A 21,065-nucleotide genomic window follows, 5' to 3' on the forward strand; every position below is an offset into this window, starting at 1 on the left:
CGTGTCGCGTCATCAGCCGGCGCCGGCGCCAGGACGTACGCGACGCAACGCGACGCGACGGCGCAGCTCGGGGCGGCGCAGCTCCGGCTCCCCTTCCCCCCTCGCTGGGCGAGAGGCGTCTATGGGGCATCCGCCGCCGCCGCCGCTGCCGCCACCGCCGCCGGGTGCTGTCTCTATGGCGAGGAGGAGGAGGAGAAGCGCGAGCTCAGCGACACAAGTAGATCTGGCGGCTTTGCAGCCGGCGGCGGGGGGGAAGCGGAAAGGGGGTGGGGACGGTGGGCCCCGCGGGGGACGGTGCGCGATGGCGCCCGCTGGAGCGGGGCTGGCGGGGGACGGAGGAGCGGGGTGGCGGGCCGAGCGAGGAGAGCACCGGAGGCCGGGGGTTTGGCCGCGGGCTGGCGCCGAGTGATGACGCAGAGGCTTTGTGCCTGGGGCTCCGCGGCGGGGGGATGGAAATTGGGGGGTGGCGGGCGGTGGCGGGCGGTGGCGGGCGGTGGCCTCGATCCCCCCCAGCTCAATCTGGCTCCAGTGAAAGGTTATCTGCACCTCCGCCCCGGGCGGCCGCTCTGCCAGGGGAGAGTTATCTGTGGCCGGGATGCTCGTGCACGGCCCTCGCCCTTCTTGGGGAGCCTCCTGCAGCTCCGAGATGCTGCCCAGGGAATGGGGTCTGTGGCTCCCCTTCGCCTCCGGAGCCGCCGTGGAGGGCCGTGGGGAAAAGCGCTGTGAGAGCTGCAGGGTCTCCCCGCAGCGTGTGTGGCAGAGCGGGCAGGCTTAGCAAGCACGGATCCCCCTAGATCACAGGGGTCGGCAAACTCATTAGTCCACAGAGCCAACTATCAGCATTACAACGATGGGAATTTCTTTGGAGAGCCACATTTTTTAAACTTAAACTTCTTCTAACGCCACTTCTTCAACAGACTCGCCCAGGGCCCTGGTATTTTGGTGCCGCATGTGGCTCCAGAGCCGCAGGCCGACCTCGACCTAGGTCTTTGGTTTTCTGTTCTTAAAGCACTCGGTTACACTTGTGACTGCACAGTTTGGGTGGGGGGATGGCTCATAATTCCTTTGAAAAGTCTTTGCTATGATTTTTTTTTTTCAAACTGTGAAAAATAAAGGCGCCTTTTCCTGTTCAAGAACCAAAATGTGGTCTGTTATCATGTACCATGAAACCAGTGTATACAGCCCAGAAACATGAAGTGTGTTTGGTAACCAGGGGGAAATGCTATGATTTTTAGGAAATTAGAAAGAAACAATTTGAAATGCCTTTCTTTTTTCCCACCTGCAGTTATGGGCTTTCAGACAAAGCACTGTCTGTTACTTATTGTTCAGAAACAACTTTTATTATTAAAGTAGATTTAATTTTGTCCCCTCCAATCTGGCTGGAATACATGCCAATCAAGAAGATTTTGTAATCAAATCCGATTTTGAATGTTCTGTTAACTACGGTAGGAATAAAAGCAGACATTACTGCTGCCCTAGTGACATGTGATCTTCTCACATGTGTATCAGTATTTCAGTTTTCATTTTTGTCTGAAAGTGATTATCAATTTTTATTCAGTGAGTTGAATTCAGAGCAGTCTTTAATTAGTGGGAAATGCACATGAAACACTATTTGTATATAAAAACCGATGTTAGAACCAGGAAACCTGTGTTTATTTTGACAGGTACACAAATAAAGGATAAAGTATTTTATGAAACAGATCTTCAATCAAGTATAACATTTTGATGCTTGGCAGCTAGATTCCTTGTGCCCTCACTATGCCAGCAGCAACGGTAGATCATAGCCAAAGAATTTGTGAAGTTTGGGCTTGCAACCTGGATGAGGAGTTGAAGAAAATTCGTCAAGTTATTAGAAAATACAATTATGTTGCTATGGTATGCCTGTGATTAAATATCCTTAAAATGCTTTTTATAAAAGGGGAAGAGGAATTTTAAAAGTCTTGAATTCAACCCTTTGGGTTGATATTTTTTTTAAGGGACTAATTTAATTATGCAAAGAAAATTAATGAGACAGGTTGGGTTTATTTCTTATAGGAGTGAGGGAAAATGCATACCATTGGAGGAAACTTGTGGTCAGGCAGTTATAGGTAGAGATTAAAGAAGCAAGGCTTGGTGGGAAGCTGGGGTAACTTAATAAATAAACTTTTTCTTTTAATTTTAGAGAACGGAAAGGAGAGGGAACGAGAGTGAGGATTTGTTATTCCATTTATTTATGTATTCATTTGTTGTTTGTATGGAGTCTGGTGAGATCAAACCTGCAATCTTAGTGTGTAGGGTCAGTATTAACCCACTGAGCCACCCAGCCAGGGCAGCGTGTTTTAACTGGAGTGAAAGAAGACTAAGTCACAGGCTATAAAGAAGCAGCAGTCAGTCAGTCACCGAGATAGAAGGGTGTTCGGTCATTTTCGTGGTTGGACAGCGTTTGCGTTTTAATCCATGTTTAGTCACGATGACAGTGGCCTTGTCTGATGTTGAAGTGTGAAATGGTGTATTTCTACAGAAGAACATTAGCTACAAGTGCCAAGTCAGCCCCTAGCAATACTAAGACCTAACAGATCAGCTCCCATAAGCTAGGGAACTCCTGATTGCGGTGGGTGCCTCTCCTTTTTCCGCGTCCCTCACCGAAAGGGAGAAGGTCAGGTTCCTGAGTGGAGGAGCTGGGGACTAAGAAATAAAAGAAAGAAAGAGACAAGAGGCAGAAGTAGATCCAAAAGCTGGGTGCCGGGTGGAGGCTGTCACTCTGATGGAGGGACAGTCACACCCACCACAGACCACACAGCGCATTTATTGATTTCCAGAGGAGGTTTAAGGTCAAAGGAGTTTTGGGTCCTATTCATTGCCTTATTCCCGGGATTTAGCAAGTCAAGGTCCTATTCGTTCTTCATTCCAAGCACACGGATAAAGATAAGAAATCGGTACTGATAACAGTCTCTTACCTTTTGGGAGGCTGTTTCCTGATGGCCATGCCAGTCACCTGGGACTCAGCTGACAAAAGGTCATCCATGTGCATTCCCAAGGGCCCTCTACACCTGATGTCTTTCTCAAACAAACAAAAAAGATCTCTCAGTGAAACATTGTTGATCTGCAGTTTTTGTTGTTTGGTTTTTAATTTTTAAAAAAAGTTATCAGTGGAGTTCCATGAACATAATGCTATTACTAAGCATCTCATCTGTACATCTGTTATAGCTACTCTACTGTTTTCTAGATAATTAGCTTTGTGAAGCAAGGGGTTAGTATCTTAATATTCTTTAGTTCTTCTAACATCTAGCATAACACAATGCTTCCCATAAAGTGGTTTTTGAGTAGGACAGATTTAGTAGAGAAGTTTTAATTTCTTTACTGTTTATAGTGACTTGGTATTTAGATTTTGTTGTTAGCTTCCTAATTTGAATTTTAATACTAAACTGATGTGTCATTTTCTCAGTATTTTTAATACAAATAAATATACTTCTATGGGGAGGGAAAAGTTGATTGGTTAAAATATGAATATTTGAATGTACATAAATAATGTTCTATTTAATAAAGGTGTACATCCGCACAGAATTAAATTTTCTTATTCAATAGAAATTGTTATCAGTCACTTATTTTTCAGATGATAAGTAGTGACAACATTAGAAACCTGATAACATTCTACAGGAGTGTGAATGGCATCCAGTTTTTGATGACGTGCTTTCTCTGGAGTATAAAGAGAATACTGTTTTAGCTCAAGAAATTAGAAGGGTTTGATGTTTATATAATCCTTGTCTGAAAAAGTGATTGGAAAGTATGCATTTTCCATTCTTTTTGACCAGTTCCGTATTGGTTTTAACAGAATAACAGTTTCACATACCTCTTGAGAAACATCAACTTATGATTTTTTCCCCTCTTCCTTGGGAATAGAGTACTTAGTTGCATTTATCATACTATATTAAGTAATTTTTTTTACTGATATAATATTTAAGTAAGGAAAATTCATTAAGGTTGTAGAGTTTCATTTTATGGTTCCAAAAAAATAATGCTCTTTTCTGTTAAAAGGTACTTTGTAATGGAATGTGAGTGTATAGAATATCATCTATAACAGGATTCTTTAATTTGTACCAAAAATGGCTTGCTTATTCTGTGGACTGTGGTTTTTAGTAAATAATGAATTTTAAAACTGTTTTACAGGACACCGAGTTTCCAGGTGTGGTTGCAAGACCTATTGGAGAATTCAGGAGCAATGCTGACTATCAGTACCAACTATTACGGTGTAATGTAGACTTGTTAAAGATAATTCAGCTAGGACTGACATTTATGAATGAGCAAGGAGAATACCCTCCAGGAACTTCAACTTGGCAGTTTAATTTTAAATTTAATTTGACGTAAGTGGGAAATAAATAAATATTTTTTTTAGTTTAAACTTTGAAGTTGATTTTCCCTCAAGTATAGTGAATGAAATTCTAACTGAATATGACATAGTTATCCTGGAAATACTTAAAACCTAAAATTTCATAGGTTAGATTGCTATTATGTATTATAGGTCCACATGAATAAAGAAGAGTCTTCGATTCATGTACTTTGAATTTAGGAATGTTATATGAAAAGTATTACTGCCACTTTTTTTTGAAATTTGGAAAATTTTGAGTATTGGAAATAATTCATAAATAATAGTTTCACTTTCAAACTTGTGTACAGTTTGAAATACACCTTTGTTGTAATAGTTTTGCTTCTTAAGAGGTTTTTATTACAGTCATACTTCAGTTTATGAGTAGATTATATGTCAAAGCTGGTAAGATATTTCTTGGAAACTTGTGTGCTTGATGTTATATAAATGATTATATTCCCAGGTCAGGCCACTAAATCTCTTACACTGACACTAGAGGCCTGACGCACGAAATTTGTGCAAGAGGAGGCCTTCCTTTCCCTGGTGCTGGCACCCGGGACCCGGGCCTCCCTCCCAGCCCTGGCTTGGTCTGGTCTAATTAGCATATTACGCTTTTATTATTATAGATAGATACGGGAGAAGTAGTAGTGTCCTGTAACCTGGTGCTTCTTTCGGAAACACTTCAGAATCTGGCAGGTTGTCTTCCGGAGTCTGAATCCTAACTCAAGCCCAGGGTGGAAACCCAGTTTCCTTACTTGTAATTCTTATCTTTTTTTTTTTTTTTTTTTTTTTTAATATATTTTTATTGATTTTTTACAGAGAGGAAGGGAGAGAGATAGAGAGCTAGAAAGCTAGAAACTTCGTCGATGAGAGAGAAACATCGACGAGCTGCCTCTTGCACACCCCCTACCGGGGATGTGCCCGCAACCAATGTACATGCCTTTGACCGGAATTGAACCTGGGATCTTTCAGTCCGCAGACCGACCCTCTATCCACTGAGCCAAACCGGTTTTGGCTCTTGTCTATCTTGATAGCTTATAGGAGTAATCTTGATAGCTTAGACTCTAAGCCTTAGAAATGTAGATTATTTGGGCCAAAGGCAGATTGTTAATAAACTTACTATAAGTTAGAGAAATGTTTTAATACATTCAAAGTATGTTACAATACAGGATTGCAGTGTCCTGTTTGACAGCCTGTACTTGTGTAATGTAATGTAACATCTGATTTGAAAAATAGTAAAAGAAAGTGGTAGTGCCAGTGTATGAACCTCCCATTCTCTGTAGAATAATTCAGTATAGGAGATTTAAGGAAAAGCAGCGTTGACTATTTTAAAGGATAGTGTTAGTGTTTCAGTAACATGGCTTATACTTTCATTGTGTTTAGCATGACGCCGTTTTTGGATTTTAAAATGTACTCTTCAGAACCTTGTAAAAGGTAAAAAAAAAAAAAAAATACTTGTCTCTATTCAAATTGATAACCTTTCATAAATACTGTAGTTCTGAAACACAGAAAATGGCTTTTTAGCCTTTTCCCAAAAGACTGCTTTTTAAAATTATTTACATTTCATTTGTTCTATGTTACTTTTTTCCTAAACTGGTCATTATTAGGACACTAGAGGCCTAATGCACGAAAATCGTACACTTGGGCAGGGGTCCCTCAGCCCGGCCTGTGCCCTCTCGCAGTCTGGGAGCCCTCGGCAGATATCTGACTGATGGCGTAGGCCCACTCCCTGCCGAAGCCAGCAGTTGGACGTCCTTAGCGCTGCCATGGAGGCAGGAGACTCACCAGCTGAGTCTAGCTTCTGGCTGAGCGGTGCTCCCCCTATGGGAGCACACTGACCACCAGGGGGCAGCTCCTGCATTGAGTGTCTGCCCCCTGATGGTCAGTGTACATCATAGCGACTGGTTCCATTGTTCAGTTGATTTGCATATTAGCCTCTTATTATATAGGATTCTATAAGATTAACTTATATTAGTTTTAACTAAGATACTGTTGTTTATTCAGATATCCTTTCTGAGGAGTTTTCCAGGGGAAAATTTGACAGTGATGGTTGTGGTTTTCCCATTTTTAAATATTTCAATGGCTAGTTTTATGTTTTAGAGACATTTGGAAGTAGATTGATTTCCAGAGACTAGATCATAAGAATACATTTCAGCTCTAAGTGTGATTTTTCTTTTGGTATAGTTAGTTTTGTTAAATTGTTTAATAGGATTGTCTTTGCTAAATGATGGAAAGTGATATTTTTACAATTTAAAATGTAAACAGAAAAGTCTAATGGGGCAATGCACAAAATGCTTTTCATTCTCAGAAACATACCTTCATTTTTTTCACTTACTTACTTTAATATTTTAATACCTGTGTGTACTTAAAATGAGATGGCTTTCTTTTTGGCTTAAGTAGTCTTGAATGATTGGTTTATATTAAGATTTCCTGGCTTGATTTTTGAAAGGCAATCTTGTAGGATTAAGATTATTAGAAGAAGAAATGATTGCTGTTATACCCAAGTCCTTCATCTTAATCAGTTTACTGCTCATTGGGGCCGTTTGCAAGGCTGATTATTTGTGAGAGGAGGCCTCTCCTTTGTTTTAAATACGAATGTCGTTTAACGCAGCCACGTCAGACGTGTTCATGTGTTCCCCTCTCTGGTGCTGCCGAGAGCAGGTAGATGGGCACAGGGCCTCACCCTGTGGCCACAGCGGAATCTGGCAGTGTTAGAGCGGTTGCTGGGTGAAAGAACATGTCTGTTAGTTTGTGGTGCTAGTCCCCAGTGAATAGAAGACGCCTTTTTCAAACCCAGATTTATTTAACTTTCGAAAGGCTAGATCATAGTAAAGATTAAAATCTCACCATTGGACTGTTTTGAATGATGATTTAATGTGTACACAGTTTTCTGAATTCATGACTGTTAACGTTTAAACTGTAATTTCTTTCCACATATGTGAAATGTTGGGACAAGTGAACCCAAGCCAGCCCTCTTTCTTGTTTGTGGCACTGCAGGTGTAGGTCTGAGCTGAGAAAAGGGGTTTGTTTGAAGGGTGGCGCTTTTGAACGTTGTGTTTCTTCTTCTCCTGCAGGGAGGACATGTATGCCCAGGACTCCATAGAGCTGCTCACAACATCCGGTATCCAGTTTAAGAAGCACGAGGAGGAAGGAATTGAGACCCAGTACTTTGCAGAACTCCTTATGACATCGGGAGTGGTCCTCTGTGAAGGGGTCAAATGGTTATCATTTCATAGGTAAAGAGATTGCATTGCAAATGGCATGCGTGTTTTTGCCACAACACTCACACTGCAACAGTTTTGGGTGAAGTGCTTAAATTAAAAAAACAAAAACAGACACAACAAAAAACAACAAAGGAGAAGAGATAAACAGAATAAGAAAATGGCATATGTGTTACCATTTCCTAGCTGCTTCATATTTGGCTTGGTCCATGTTTCACAGGCCTCGGTCTATAAAGAATTAGTTGCCACATTGCAGTCTCCTAACTCTTAAGAGACTAATCTTGGTGTCCGTAAAGATTTTACAACATGGGATACATTGCACCCATGAGAGTTAGCACTCCGTAGGGAAAAGGGTACAGGCTAGAAAAATAGACCTTAGTTTAAGTCCAACAATGCCATTTGGAATCTGTTACCTAGCATTATTTAACATTACCTAGCCTGAGTGCAAAAATTCATTCATTAGAAATGCTTATTATCTACCATAAGTCTTGTACTGTGATAAAATTCTAGGAGTTAAGATACAAACAAAACAGACTGAACTCCTTGTTCTCATAGAGTTTACATTTTGGTGGGAATAGGCACACAGTTTTTCTAAATAATGGAATTTATATGAATTTATATGTTTTTTTTAGATGGTAACAAGTGCTTTGCAGGCAAAAAAGCAAATGCTAGGGGTTGGTGTGGTAGAATTTAATTTTATTTAAATAAAGTGGTCAGATGGCATCATTTAGAGGAACTATCTTGCAGAATTATTTTAAAGTATTGTATTATGCAGGTGTTAATGTTCTTATACTCAATCACTTCATACATTAAAAAAAAAAAAAAAAGACTATTTACATGCTTTACCATTTCCAGCTCCGGCCTGGGGAATACTTACAATAAAAGACTGTTCATGTTTAAACTTTGGCATAGCACTAAGCAGTAATTTTTGAGTTGGAGATACTGAACATACTAATTCTTGCCTGTTATCTTTCTACTCTCCTCCACTTGTTACCTCAGGAAATAAGACTTCAGTCTCTGTTAATTTGAGAAATGTTTTTGAATTCTTTTTTTTACAAAATTTCCTGGTCAGAAGGAAACAAAAGATTGGGAAAGAATTTTTCTGTGCTTGTACTACATATATCCTGGTCTTTCGTTCAAAAGATACTCTGAGCAAATACTTTGACTTGACACTAGGGTATTAAGATGAACAAAAAAGATTCATGTTGTTTTAGAGGTTAGTCTAGGTTAGACTCATATATTTGAATACTTGTCAAGGTATGTTAAGATTTTTATTCTACAAAATGTTATTAAGTTTTTTTTATATTATCTATTTTTAGAAGATAAAGATTAATTTATAAATCCTAAACTCTAATCTTACCTTTACTAGTACTCTGTTTCCCCAAAAATAAGACAGTATCTTATATTAATTTTTGCTCCCAAAGATGCGCTAGGTCTTATTTTCAGGGGATGTCTTATTTTTCCATGAAGAAGAATACGGTACACATTTATTGTTAAATAAAAATAACGGAAATTTAATATCTGTATACGGTACGGTAGTACGGTAGTTGTCAACACAAACCAGACAAACTGTGAATCCTACAGTATCAAGGATTTACTCATTTATTCAATGACAGTCATGTCATCATCTTCTGGAACATCATCATAACAATCCAATTCCTGAATTTCCTGGTGAATTTCTTGTAACTCCATTTCTTTCAGAATCAGTGGACCAAATCTCTCATGTTTAGCAATACCATTCTGAGACAAAGCCTAGGGGGGCCTTATTTTTGGGGGGATGCCTTATATTTCACTCAGAAGGAAACCTGTAAGTAGGTCTTATTTTCGGAGGATGTTTTATTTTCGGGGAAACACGGTAGTAAGCAAAGGCTGTGCTGATTTATAGTTTAGGTAGACACCAGAGTACCTCTTTGCCAACTATCAGAAATTTAAAGGTTTCTGCTGTTTGTTATTTATACCTTGATATTTCTATGTGGTCTTCAGTGGTAAAGCTTTCTTTGCCTTTATACACACACACACACACACACAGCACAGGTGGACGTTTATTGACAGACAAGCACAGACTGCCCTGAGGGGAGGGGGAAGATTCCCCTCTGCCTTTGTCAGATTAGAAGTAAAATTCTAAGTAGTAAATATAAATTTTGTTTTGTACCCTCTCCAAATGATATGTAAATAACATCTCATCAGTTGTCGAATTTCGTACTGAAAAGATGGCTTTTAAATGCAATTCCTGCCCTTTAAACTAATGAGAAACAGTACGTGCATTTTGAAGGAGAGTACAGGAAAACAGCTGTGTAACATCTGTGGGAGCTGGGCTCCAGGGAAGGCATCTGAGAGGTCCTGGAAGGAAAGGTACACAGGGAGAGGGTGTGGTGGCTGGGAGCATAGGGAGTTGTAAACTGGGAAAAGCCAAACAGTAGGCACAGGAGCTGTTGATTGGAGAGGATGGGTTTGTATTTTGTTCTGTAGCTGGTCTCGGCCTTTGCTGCTTCACTTCCATGTGCAGCATTCCCTTGAGTATCTCTTGGGGAGCCATCAGGAGATGGTAACAAATAATTTTGAGGGAAGAGAGCACTTCATAAAATCAGTTAAAAGAAGTGAATGTACTTTGGTAGGGAATTACCTCTTGGATTTTTGAAGTACGTGACTCTTTATAAAAAAGATAGGGAGATTTGCATTATTTTTGCCTTGTGAATGCCAGTACTCTTGCTGCCTGTTTGGCCAACTTTCCATTCATCTTTATTTCTTCATTTCCATAGTCATTTAAATTTTTTAGACATACACTGTGGGCAGTTTGACATTCTCCTTGAAGAGTTCTCTATTCAAGGATCAGCAAAATAGCAGTTTAGTGACTACAAGCTTGGGATGGTAGTAGAGATCTGCATATTGGTATCTGGAGGATGAAGTACCAAGGTCTGTAAGATGACAACATTTTCCCATTCAAACTGTGAACGTGTTATTTTCTGGTTTTGTGCACTCTTTTTTGTCGATTCCTTTTTTGTCTAGAGTGTGACTCATTTAAAGTTTATTATCAAGAAAGGTTTTTCATCTCCATGGTATTAAGGTCCTTCTTCTGTATTCTTTTAACCCTTTTGTAGTGGTTATGACTTTGGCTACTTAATCAAAATCCTGACCAATTCTAACTTGCCTGAAGAAGAACTTGACTTCTTTGAGATCCTTCGGTTGTTTTTTCCTGTTATTTATGATGTGAAGTACCTCATGAAGAGCTGCAAAAATCTCAAAGTAAGGCTTCCAATGGCTTTACCTGTAATCAGCACCTAATTCCCACCAGTGACTGACATGATAGGTTCCCAGACTGGGATGTTGATTCAGACCATGTTTCATAGTTTTATATTAAGTGCAGTTGTATTATCTGGTCATTTGGTTCTTTTTTTTCTTGCATAAGTGCTCTAGGAAATCCTTTTTCAAAGCTTTAATATATATTGGCAGAATAAGTTTTCAGTAAAATTAAAACCAAGTTTCAGATGCTTGTCATTGCTTGCCACATTGAAAATAAACCAGCACAGAAACTGTGAGGCCCTCTCGCACAAAAGTACAGTTCTCACTCTCCAAACATGCACATAATGGACCCACGCGCGATAGGGTCCATTATGTGCATGGCCCACCCAAGGGGCCAGCAGCGTGCAGATGTAGGCAGTGGGGGACAGGAGTTTCTCCTTCAGTTGGGTTTGGCTAGAGATGATTCTGTTGGGTCTGGTCACTAGGTCATGTTCCAGGGATTAAGTTACAAAGCTGAAAGGGTTTTGTTTGCTTTTCCTGCCCCAAAGATTGGCGACTTGTTAGTAGTCAGTGCTGTAGTAAATAAATTTCCTGTCCGGGCAGTACCTTATATCCTGACACTGCTTAACGTGTAGTTGTTACTTTTGAACATTAATTTTTTGAGAAGGAACACTGCTTTAAGGAAGAGCGTTCCTTTAGTTTGAGAATGCATCTGTGAATGCGCAGCCTCCCTAAGGAACACGGTATTTTCTGTTACAGTGAATAAGCTATCAATAAATAAAACCACAAACATGTAGGTAAAGCGGTTCCTTCAGAGAGCCTATATCAGGTTTGATCGAATTTTCTCACCAACTTTTTAGAAGTGCAATTATGTTATACTTTTAGAAAATAGAAAAAAACTATAAGAGCATTACTTTCATGCAGAAAGAAATATTTTAGGAATTAAATAGGAAAATTTGCTTTGAAAGATGAACCAAAATCATAAGAGAAAGAGTCTTTTGGCCAGAGTCAGCTTGCCTCATCATCGGATTTGCCAGATAACCGGGGACGTTTTTAAGGAAGGTTATATCACGTTTGTAACACCTAAGAGCAGCAGATTTCTGTGCAATTTGAAGAGACTTCCAACTGCAATTTAAGTGAACTTGCAGTAGTATATCCTTGTACTCTAGAAACTCAGTCCATACCGGAAAGTATTACATGCTGAGAATCCACGGCCGGAATGTTTTAATGTGGCCTTGGAATGCTCTTTAAAATTGATATTTGTACAGTGACCGTTTCTGGAAACAGAACCAAGTTATTGCTCATGATGTATACATTATTTGAAAATTTCTAAGTATAGCAGATATTCTGAAAATAACCTGAGTGACCTGGTATGTTAAAATTCAGGTTCATGACCACAGTGCTTTCTGACCTCTATATAGTCCACTCCCTGAATGACCTACTCTGCTCCTCTCTAAGCAGCTGCTAATGTTACCTAATCCTTGTGCTAATTTTAGCTCAGAAGCAGCTGCTGTCCAAAGCTCTGTTTCAGGCTATGATAAACAGAAGGTTGGTTTGCTAGCAGGAGCCTTAACCAGTTAGAGAGGAATTTCTTTGTGTTTGTCTTGTTTTTCCTGATCATGCTTTTTTTACTTTCTCTCCTCCAAGTGTACTCCATTATTATTCTGTCCTCCCTTGCTACCATCCCTTCTTCACTTCCTCTTTCTTTTATTCATTCTCTTTCTCTGACTTTCTTTCACTCTCCTCATCTTTCTTTTCTAATCCTAGCATTATTAACATAGGCAGGTTTTTAACAAACCCTTCTAAAAGTTGTATTATAAGAACATACTTTCTTTTTAATCAGCAAAACCATAGTTAAGATTTAAGATTTTATTAGTTATAATAGCTTTGTTTTGTACAAATTATTTAGATGAAATGGTTTAGAAATAGATTACTGAAAGGCTTAAGAAAATTAGAAAGTAGCTACCTACTGTCAGTTTATAATAACTGATCAATGGGTGGACTGACTGTGCATACACTGGATAATGTTACCCTTGATACCTGTTACCTTGTATATGATCTGCTTCCCCCATATCTTTAGAAAAGCTATTTATCTGTTACATGCCTTAAAGCATGCGATAGAGATAAATTTTCCCAATTAAGATCTAATTTTCTATTAAATTATAAACTTTGCCCACATTCAACAGATATTTAGTATTTCACATGCTCTGGTCTTTTCCAGTCTTTATAAGGTCATCTCTACATTCTGAAGTTTTTTATATTTTGGTCATTGTCTAAGTTACATAATTGGTGAATTCAGGCATTGCATTGTTTCTCTTGACAGGCATTTTTTTCTGTCTTCTAGGGTGGTTTACAGGAAGTTGCGGAACAGTTAGAGCTGGAACGGATAGGACCACAACATCAGGCAGGGTCTGATTCATTGCTCACAGGAATGGCCTTTTTCAAAATGAGAGAAGTATGATGACATACGTGCCTTTTTCTCAATTGGTTGCTAGGTTGAGAACATTAAAAATCACATGGCAAAGTTTTGGGGCAATAAGTACTTATTAAATAAAAATAAAATTAGAGGTACCATATAAGTCATTTCTACCACACTTGAATGAAAGAATTTTGAAATAAGTCACCTTGAAATGTAGTTCACAGGAGGAAATGAAAAAATAATTTATTTGGAGACTAAAAAATTTACCTTAGAAAGTATGTAGGACCAACTATATTATTTTTTAGATGAGAAATCTGAGGCCAAAGGCTAGTACCTTTTATCCAAGGTCGTGTAGATTACTAGTTGAGAACTCTAGAGTTTTTGCTATAAACCACACCGTGTTGCTTCTGCCAAGTCCGGAGACTCGCATATCTTTCCTCTGGCATTGTCTTAATCTTAGGCATTAAATTGCTGGTAAAAATAATACTTGCTTATTCCATTCATTACTTTGAGGATTAATAGAGTAGGACTTGTGCTTTTTAGAAGATTGATTCTTACCAGAGGTGTTTGAATTCCAGAGGGTTAAATAAAATCTGAAGTAGGAGTTGAATCAAAAATCATATTGAGCAGAACCTCCTTAAATAGTAAAAGGCAGCGATAAAGAACATAAGTTGAGTGTGAAAGAATGAAATGGAATTAACCTGAGTCTATCCTTAGGTTAAGTGATACGTATAGGTATGCCTCACTGTAGGTACTAAAAGGCAAAGAAAAATTTATTTGTGCAAAAAAAAAAAATAATAAAATGGACTTTTTTGCTTATAAAAAAATCATTTTTGCAAAAAATTTACTATAAAATTCTTTTTTAGTATATCCTCTAAGACATTAAAGAATTGACTAAGTGGTCTTTCGGCAATTCAAAACTTTTTATAGAAATATATTAACAATAGGAAAAAAAGGGAAATATATTAACAATAGGAAACATAATATCTGAAGTAAATACTTCGTTTTGTATGTCATTCCAGTGATGCACTAGAGAATTAAAGCAACCGTTAGGATTTTCATCTTTGCATTTTAAAAATAGTTTAATGGTTGAATTAATGGTGGGTTCTCTACTACTAATTTGTTACCTTTATTTTTCTTGGCTTCTCCAAGTATAGTAACCGAATGTGAATGTTAAAGATTTTACTGTCCAGGATGTGTTTAAGCTTCGTTTTTGGTCAACTTGGCCTTGACCCAGGCTCAAGGCTACTTATGTAAGCTCCCCCCACCCCTCCATTGGCTGTTTTTTTCATTCCTTCTTATTGTTGAGCGCCCTTCAGTTAATGGGGTAAAAAAAAAGGTCTGCCATTTTTCCATGATTGCAGATTCTTCTAAAAATGGTCTAAATGTTGAAAGGAAAGACATACATTTATACGTTTATTTTTGTGGTCTTTTCTTCTGTTTCTTTTGAGCTCTGAACTTGAGGACCTCGGTTTTATCCATTGGTCTATGTTTGTGGCCTCGAAGGAGCACATAGGAAAGCGCTGCATTGTAGTTAGGGAACAGCTACTGACTTTGTGAACTGTACATTACCAGTGCTACCTTTTGGTTAAAATTATCTTTTTTTTTTCTCTCCAAAATTCCCTTTTAGATGTTCTTTGAAGATCATATTGATGATGCCAAATATTGTGGTCATTTGTATGGCCTTGGTTCTGGTTCATCCTATGTACAGAATGGCACAGGGAATGCATATGAAGAGGAAGCCAACAAGCAGTCATGACATGAAATAGTCCTTTTATTTTTTATTTTATTTGAACTACACATGCTTGTATATAGGTTTTATCTCTGGTTGAATCCCTTGAAAAATAGACTACTTTTTTTTTTTTTTCTTTCATCGCCCATATTATTTTTGTCTTTTAGTACTTAATATGACCATTCCTGTCTCAGAGCTTGAATAGAAAAGCATTCAGGTTAAATTTGGCCTTAACTTAATATACTTGCCAGCAGGCGTGTGTGACAGAGAGTGGAAAAGCTGCATCATATAAACTTGACCGATCTGAGCTTGGTTTGTTTCCCCTTTCCTAAATTAACTAGCACTGACTGTAATTTATTTCGTGTCTCATGTCTCCCTTCCATTCTGCAGGAGTTTTAGCTATTTGAGATTGTGGACCATCAATTTTGCACTTTAGAGAGTGATTCTGACTCAGATCCTCTGTTTTATCAGAAAATACGGTTTTTCTTACTCTTAGCTAGAAAAAATGACCATCTGCCAACTTTATAAAGTATTTACTTTTCACTCGTGGAATATTGCACATGTACTATGCAAATGGTTGATTCAGCAAGACTACAAAAGAAAAGACAAAAACTACTGAGGAGCTTAATAACTGCTGTTTCAGTACTGGTGTTTAATCTTCCAGCACATCTAGTGTCTGTCTGTTTCTGATTGGCGTGTGTGTAGGCCACTCTGAAGAACCTTTCAAACCGCTTTACACCCTCCAGGAAAAACCCCTTGCTTGTGATTGGACATTTTGTTGTCTGCCAGGAAACTGGGCTCCAAGATGCTGACGCTGCAATTGTTTTATGATGGCACAATTCCCTTGATCTGCTTTTTATTCCATCACTGTTCACCTTATTTTAATTTTTTTAATTTTATAGCCATACTTTCGAGCTCTTGATTTGTTGATCCCAAAAATCAAATTCAAGTCCAAAGATAATAAATCTTTAGGTATATTTTGTACCAGATTAAATTAGACAAAAAAATAAATAAATAAATTATGCTTTCATAGTTGTTAAAAGAATGGAGAGATTTGGTGCACGACAAAACACAAAAACACATATATGTTAGCTATGTGTGTATGTGTGTATATACACATAGCTAATATGTCGCTAATAAAATGACCTGAGGAGTGTAATGTTTGTTTATTTTTTGTGTGTATATCTTTGCAATCTATTTTATATATATTGACAAAAAAGACTGTGAAATATTTAGCCATGCAGAATATGTGACTAGACAGGAGCATGTGTAGGAAGACATTTTGGTAATCATTAACTCAGAATGATGGACTACAAGTAATGTGTGTTATCTACACTTCAATCAGTAATAGCAAATCTCCAGATGTTAGCCACATTGGTTTGTTTCCTTGTACATTTATTCATGATACTGCAGTGCTGTCACTGGGTGGTCCTTTTTAAACAAAACATTATTTGCAAACAGAGGGTATTATTTGTTTTTAAAGCTTTTGTAAATAAAGGCTTCAGAAATGTTTTCTTATATATGTTGATGACTGATCTTTTTGTTTTGAAAATATTTGGGGTTTTTTTTGTTTTGTTTTTTAATTTGGGCAACTGAACAGAACTCCATTAACTATAGCCAGTTATTTAAAAGTCAATCTGGGCCTTCTGCATTTCAACAGTGGTGGCTAATTCTTTATTAATGCTTCAACTAGATTTTAAGAATTGATTCCTATCTCTCTAAAGATGCATTTATTCTGAAAGATTTATAAAGTAAATGCACTTGGCATAACTTACTGTGGCTTCTTTTTAAAGCTGGTCCAATATAGTTGGTATCTAGTTGGTTTCTTTTTATCTTCACCCCCTCAAAACAAAGAAAAGGAATTATTAAGATTGCCTTTTGAATAGCCGCATAGTTGCTGAACTTCATAGTTTGTATCAGTATTGGTTTCTATCTCTAAGAAGTAGTATTTTGTAATCTTTAAGGAGAACATTATGACTTTTACTAAATGTAGCTTTTGCACAAAAGATACTTTGCTGATAACATTTTGAGTGTTCCTGATCCCTTTTGGGCTTACCACGCTCTGTGAAATCTAGATGAAGGGTTAGCAAACTATGGCCTGCAGGCCCAAACCAGCCTGCTGCTTGTTTTTGTAGGCCAGTGAGATGAGAATGGTTTTTACAATTTTTAAATGGTTGGGGAGAAACTATTTTCTGATGTGAAAATTATATGAAAACTAAATTTTAGTGCCCATAAATTTGGTTGGGATGTAGCCACACTCCTTTATGCACTGCAGTGGGGAAGCTTAGTATAGAAACAGCCCATAGCATTCTTTTCACTTTGCATTTCTGCTTGGAGTGTACCACAATATTATTTATATACAATCATTTGGAGTGTACCACAATATTTTTTATTCTTCTGTTACACCCACTGTGTCAAAATATGGAAAGTGCACTTTGAACGGTGTGCTTTTAAGGCACCTTGAAGTATGCATTATCTTATTAAATGATATGGTAAAATACTGTTTATATCATGCAACAATAACTGTCCCAAGAAATACAACATCATGACCAGCCTAAAGCTCCTCGTCTTATTCCCAATTCATGGGAAAGCAACAGAATTAGAAACTTGACAACGCATCACAGCATAATTTCTTAAAAAATGAAGAGGTGCTGCAACCGAAGTCAGTTTGCAAGTGGCTCATGTGTAAGCCAAGCAAGGCCATTTACTGGTGGTGAGTTCCATCACCTCTGATGCAGTAGCCCATAGAGTGTGTCTCTAGGAAATGGAATGATGAGCCTTTTGATGAGAACAGTTGCTTGAAGAGTGAGGACATTGCATAAAAAATTATAGTTAATGGGCCCAGCCTATGTGCTCCAGTAGTTGAGCACCAACCTAAGAACCTGGAGATCATGGTTTGATTCCTGATTAGGGCATATGCCTTGGTTATGGGCTTGATTCCCCAGTAGGGGGCATGCAGGAGGCATCCAATCAATGATTCTCCCTCTTTTTAAGTCGATAAAATATATTTTTAAAATAAAATAATTATGAAGCAAGACAAATGATTTTGAGTGTTTTTCTTTGTTAAAGAGTCAATACTGCCCAGCTGTTGGGAAACCAATACAGAGTTTGAAGTGACTGAAGAATTAGTTTCTAGTAATAGTACTTGTTAATTGCAGGTATAAGTATGTTCAAAGAAGTTGAGAAGCTAGTAAGTCAGTACAACGTGAAGTGGAATCTAAGATGTGATACAACTGATGGTGGTAAAAACCTGCATGGGCCAGGACAAAGTTTAGTTGGTCACGTTTAAAAACCTGTGAAAATGTACTGAGCTGCTCTGGTTTGGCAGGAGCTCCTTCCACTTGTGTCTTACACCTTAATTTGTTTCCTTCTAAACTAGAACTGGCATTGTTCATTATTAGCTTTATTACCGCAGAGATCAAACAAAGTACATAGTCAAGCTTTAGCTGCATGTATGTAGACAGGCTTCCCTTCGTTGGTTCTTTCTAACTGTTCTGGGCTCAGCCACTTCTACTTCCTGCCTATATGTGGTTTTTAAAGAACTTTAAAATATATTCCATGTTACACTAAGAATAGTTAATGTAATTAAGGTTGCTTTTTTTAATCCTCACCCAAAGATATGTTTATTATTTTGAGGGAGAGGAAGAGGGAGAGAAACATCAATGTGAGAGAAAAACATAGATCAGTTGCCTCTCAAATACCCGCAACCAGGGACTGAAATCACAACCTGGGGATATGCCCTGACCGGGAATTGATCTTGAGACCTTTCCGTGTACAAGACGACGCTCCAACCAACAGCCACACCAGCCAGGGCAAGGTTGCCTTTTTAAATATTCAACTTTCATACAAACGTTTAACTCATTTAAGATACTTTTAATACCAGGCGTTAAAAGGCTCTACATGATGATAGAAAGGGACATGAAGCCTAAACTTTGTCAGCAGCCTTACTTTCCTAGCCCAATACAAAACTGAACTGAGTCAAATTCAGCATCAACACAATTCTACTTTGGCACATGTTTCTCTTTGTAATTAAGCACCCTTGACGGCTATTAAGGATTGATAAATTTACTTGAGCTCCTTACACTGCTAAACCTTCCCTGGAAGATGCAACCTAAACCATGAAATAGTCTCATTCTTTGAGCAATGAGCTCCTTTATGTAGCATGTCAGAGTTTAAAGTCACTTATCAGAAGGCCCTCTGTGGTTTGAGTAGTACTCAATTCAATTCAGCAGGTGAATAATCTTAGCCATCTCTCCCCGCCCCCAACTGTAACAATATGGAAATACTGAGTACTGGCTATGAATAAGAACAAAGATCATCATGCTGAGTGAAATAAGCCAGTCAATGAAAGAGAAACACCACATGACCTCATTTATGGATAATAAAGAACATTATAAACTGATGAACCAAAAGAGATATAGAGACAGTAAAGCAACAAGCAGACTGTCAAATTACAGCGGGGAGGGTAGGGAGATCTGAGGAAGATAAGAGATCAACCGAAGGACTTGTATACATGCAAAACTCTGGGGAGGGAGGGTATGTATTGAGGGGGAGGGCAATGGTATATGTACACAGATAATTAATTAAAAAAAATTTTTTAAAAGAGGGTAAATGGGGATGGAAGGAGACTTGGGGTGATAAACACGAAATATGATATATGGATAATATATTGTAGAATTGTATAGCTACCTATATTTTATTTACCAATCTCATCCCAATAAATTCTATTTTTAAAAAAATAAAGTTTATGTGAAGAAAAAAAAACAAAAACAAAGATCACTGGGCATGGTCACCAGCTATTTCTGTCTGTTTTTGCTGGCACTTTCCTGCAGGGGGAAAGGGCTGCAAGTGGAATCAAGTCTATTGGTATTGCCCAGATTGTATTTGAACTTTTCGTTGGTATAACAACTAAAGCGTGTCAGAGATTGGGCTCTCAGCCTAGATTCCAGCATTGTGGTAGAGCATCCTCTTGACTCACATCCTCTTGTTTGAGGATAAAAAAACAACACATTTATTTCAGAGCCTCTGCATGTTCATAATTGTGATCCACAAAGTTCGTTTGAAACAAGCCTGCTGGAATTCATCCCCAGGGATGGCCACTGGCTACCTTTCTGTACAGGAATGAATAAGCCCATCCTGGCAGAGGAAAGGGACCATTATAAAGTGTAACACAACTTCCTGGTTCTGAAACCAGGTAAGATCCTTTAGTAAAAAATTAATATATATATATATATATATATATATATATATATATATATATATATATATATATATATATATATATATATATATAATGGAAATCTATTGGGACCAGATTGCTTAAGTTTTAAAATATAAAAAAACAAACTGTTAGCATGTGCTTAATGCTTTTAATAAGTAACATGATCAAATTGCTAAAATGTCGATGAAAATTAGAATCTGAATTTTTACCAAGACCTTTAAAAAAAATCCTAGCGGTATGTCTGTAAAGAGTAACAAGCAGTTAGGGTGTATGTGGTCTGCTTCCACAGGGAAGAGGAAATGGGTTCTAAATTGGTCCCGGGGGTGTGAAAGCAGGATAGATGTTTTCTGCGGGAGGATCCTACCTGGAGACACGTTCTCTGTGCAAATCCACTGTCCAAACATGTCACTGCGGACAAAACGTTAGCAGATTGAAATCTGTTGTCAAGAGTAGCTGGGATAGTCACACCGAATACCTTCTTTATGGTTTCCAGGCAAGTGGATTTGCTACACTTACCATTTATGTGGTTTGTGTATTGGGTTTAAAAAAATCATAACGGTATTAGAACTATCACTTTTGTAAGTAAGCTAGAGGCCCAGTGCATGAGGAGGCACCCTGCAGGCCACTGTAGGAGTCAGGCCTGACTGGTGGCCCAGTGCATGAGGAGGCACCCTGCAGGCCACTGTAGGAGTCAGGCCTGACTGGTGCCGTGGGCAACCCAGACCTGCGCCTGACTTCCACCACCCCCACCCCCCCCCCCCGGCCACACACACACACACACACACACACACACACACACACCTGTGTCCACTCTGGGGCTGTCCGAGCCAGCACGGCAGCTCAGCCCCCCACCAGCCCCCGTGTCCACTCTGGGCCACCAGAGCTGCCGC

General features: G+C 38.6%; 1 protein-coding gene across 1 annotated transcript; it reads left to right on the forward strand.

Annotated features, from left to right (window-relative positions):
* Positions 1 to 16: 16 nt before the first annotated feature.
* On the forward strand, positions 17 to 16,474 carry CNOT7 (CCR4-NOT transcription complex subunit 7). Its single transcript, XM_084879249.1, has 7 exons — positions 17 to 217; positions 1,665 to 1,875; positions 4,147 to 4,340; positions 7,417 to 7,578; positions 10,662 to 10,806; positions 13,148 to 13,258; positions 14,853 to 16,474. Exons 2-7 carry the CDS (start codon positions 1,759 to 1,761, stop codon positions 14,979 to 14,981), a joined length of 858 nt encoding a protein of 285 aa, XP_084735375.1. The 5' UTR covers positions 17 to 217; positions 1,665 to 1,758; the 3' UTR covers positions 14,982 to 16,474.
* The last annotated feature ends 4,591 nt before the right edge of the window (positions 16,475 to 21,065 follow it).

Source organism: Pipistrellus hanaki (genome assembly GCF_964339955.1).
Source record: "Pipistrellus hanaki genome assembly, chromosome: 3".
NCBI lineage: Eukaryota > Metazoa > Chordata > Mammalia > Chiroptera > Vespertilionidae > Pipistrellus > Pipistrellus hanaki.

Bases quoted from the DNA above. Each gene is read 5' to 3' on its own strand.
- CNOT7 (XM_084879249.1), top strand. From the start codon at position 1,759: ATGCCAGCAGCAACGGTAGATCATAGCCAAAGAATTTGTGAAGTTTGG. The intron at 1,876-4,146 runs GTATGCCTGTGA...ACTGTTTTACAG, and splicing joins AATACAATTATGTTGCTATG to GACACCGAGTTTCCAGGTGT. The intron at 10,807-13,147 runs GTAAGGCTTCCA...TCTGTCTTCTAG, and splicing joins AGAGCTGCAAAAATCTCAAA to GGTGGTTTACAGGAAGTTGC.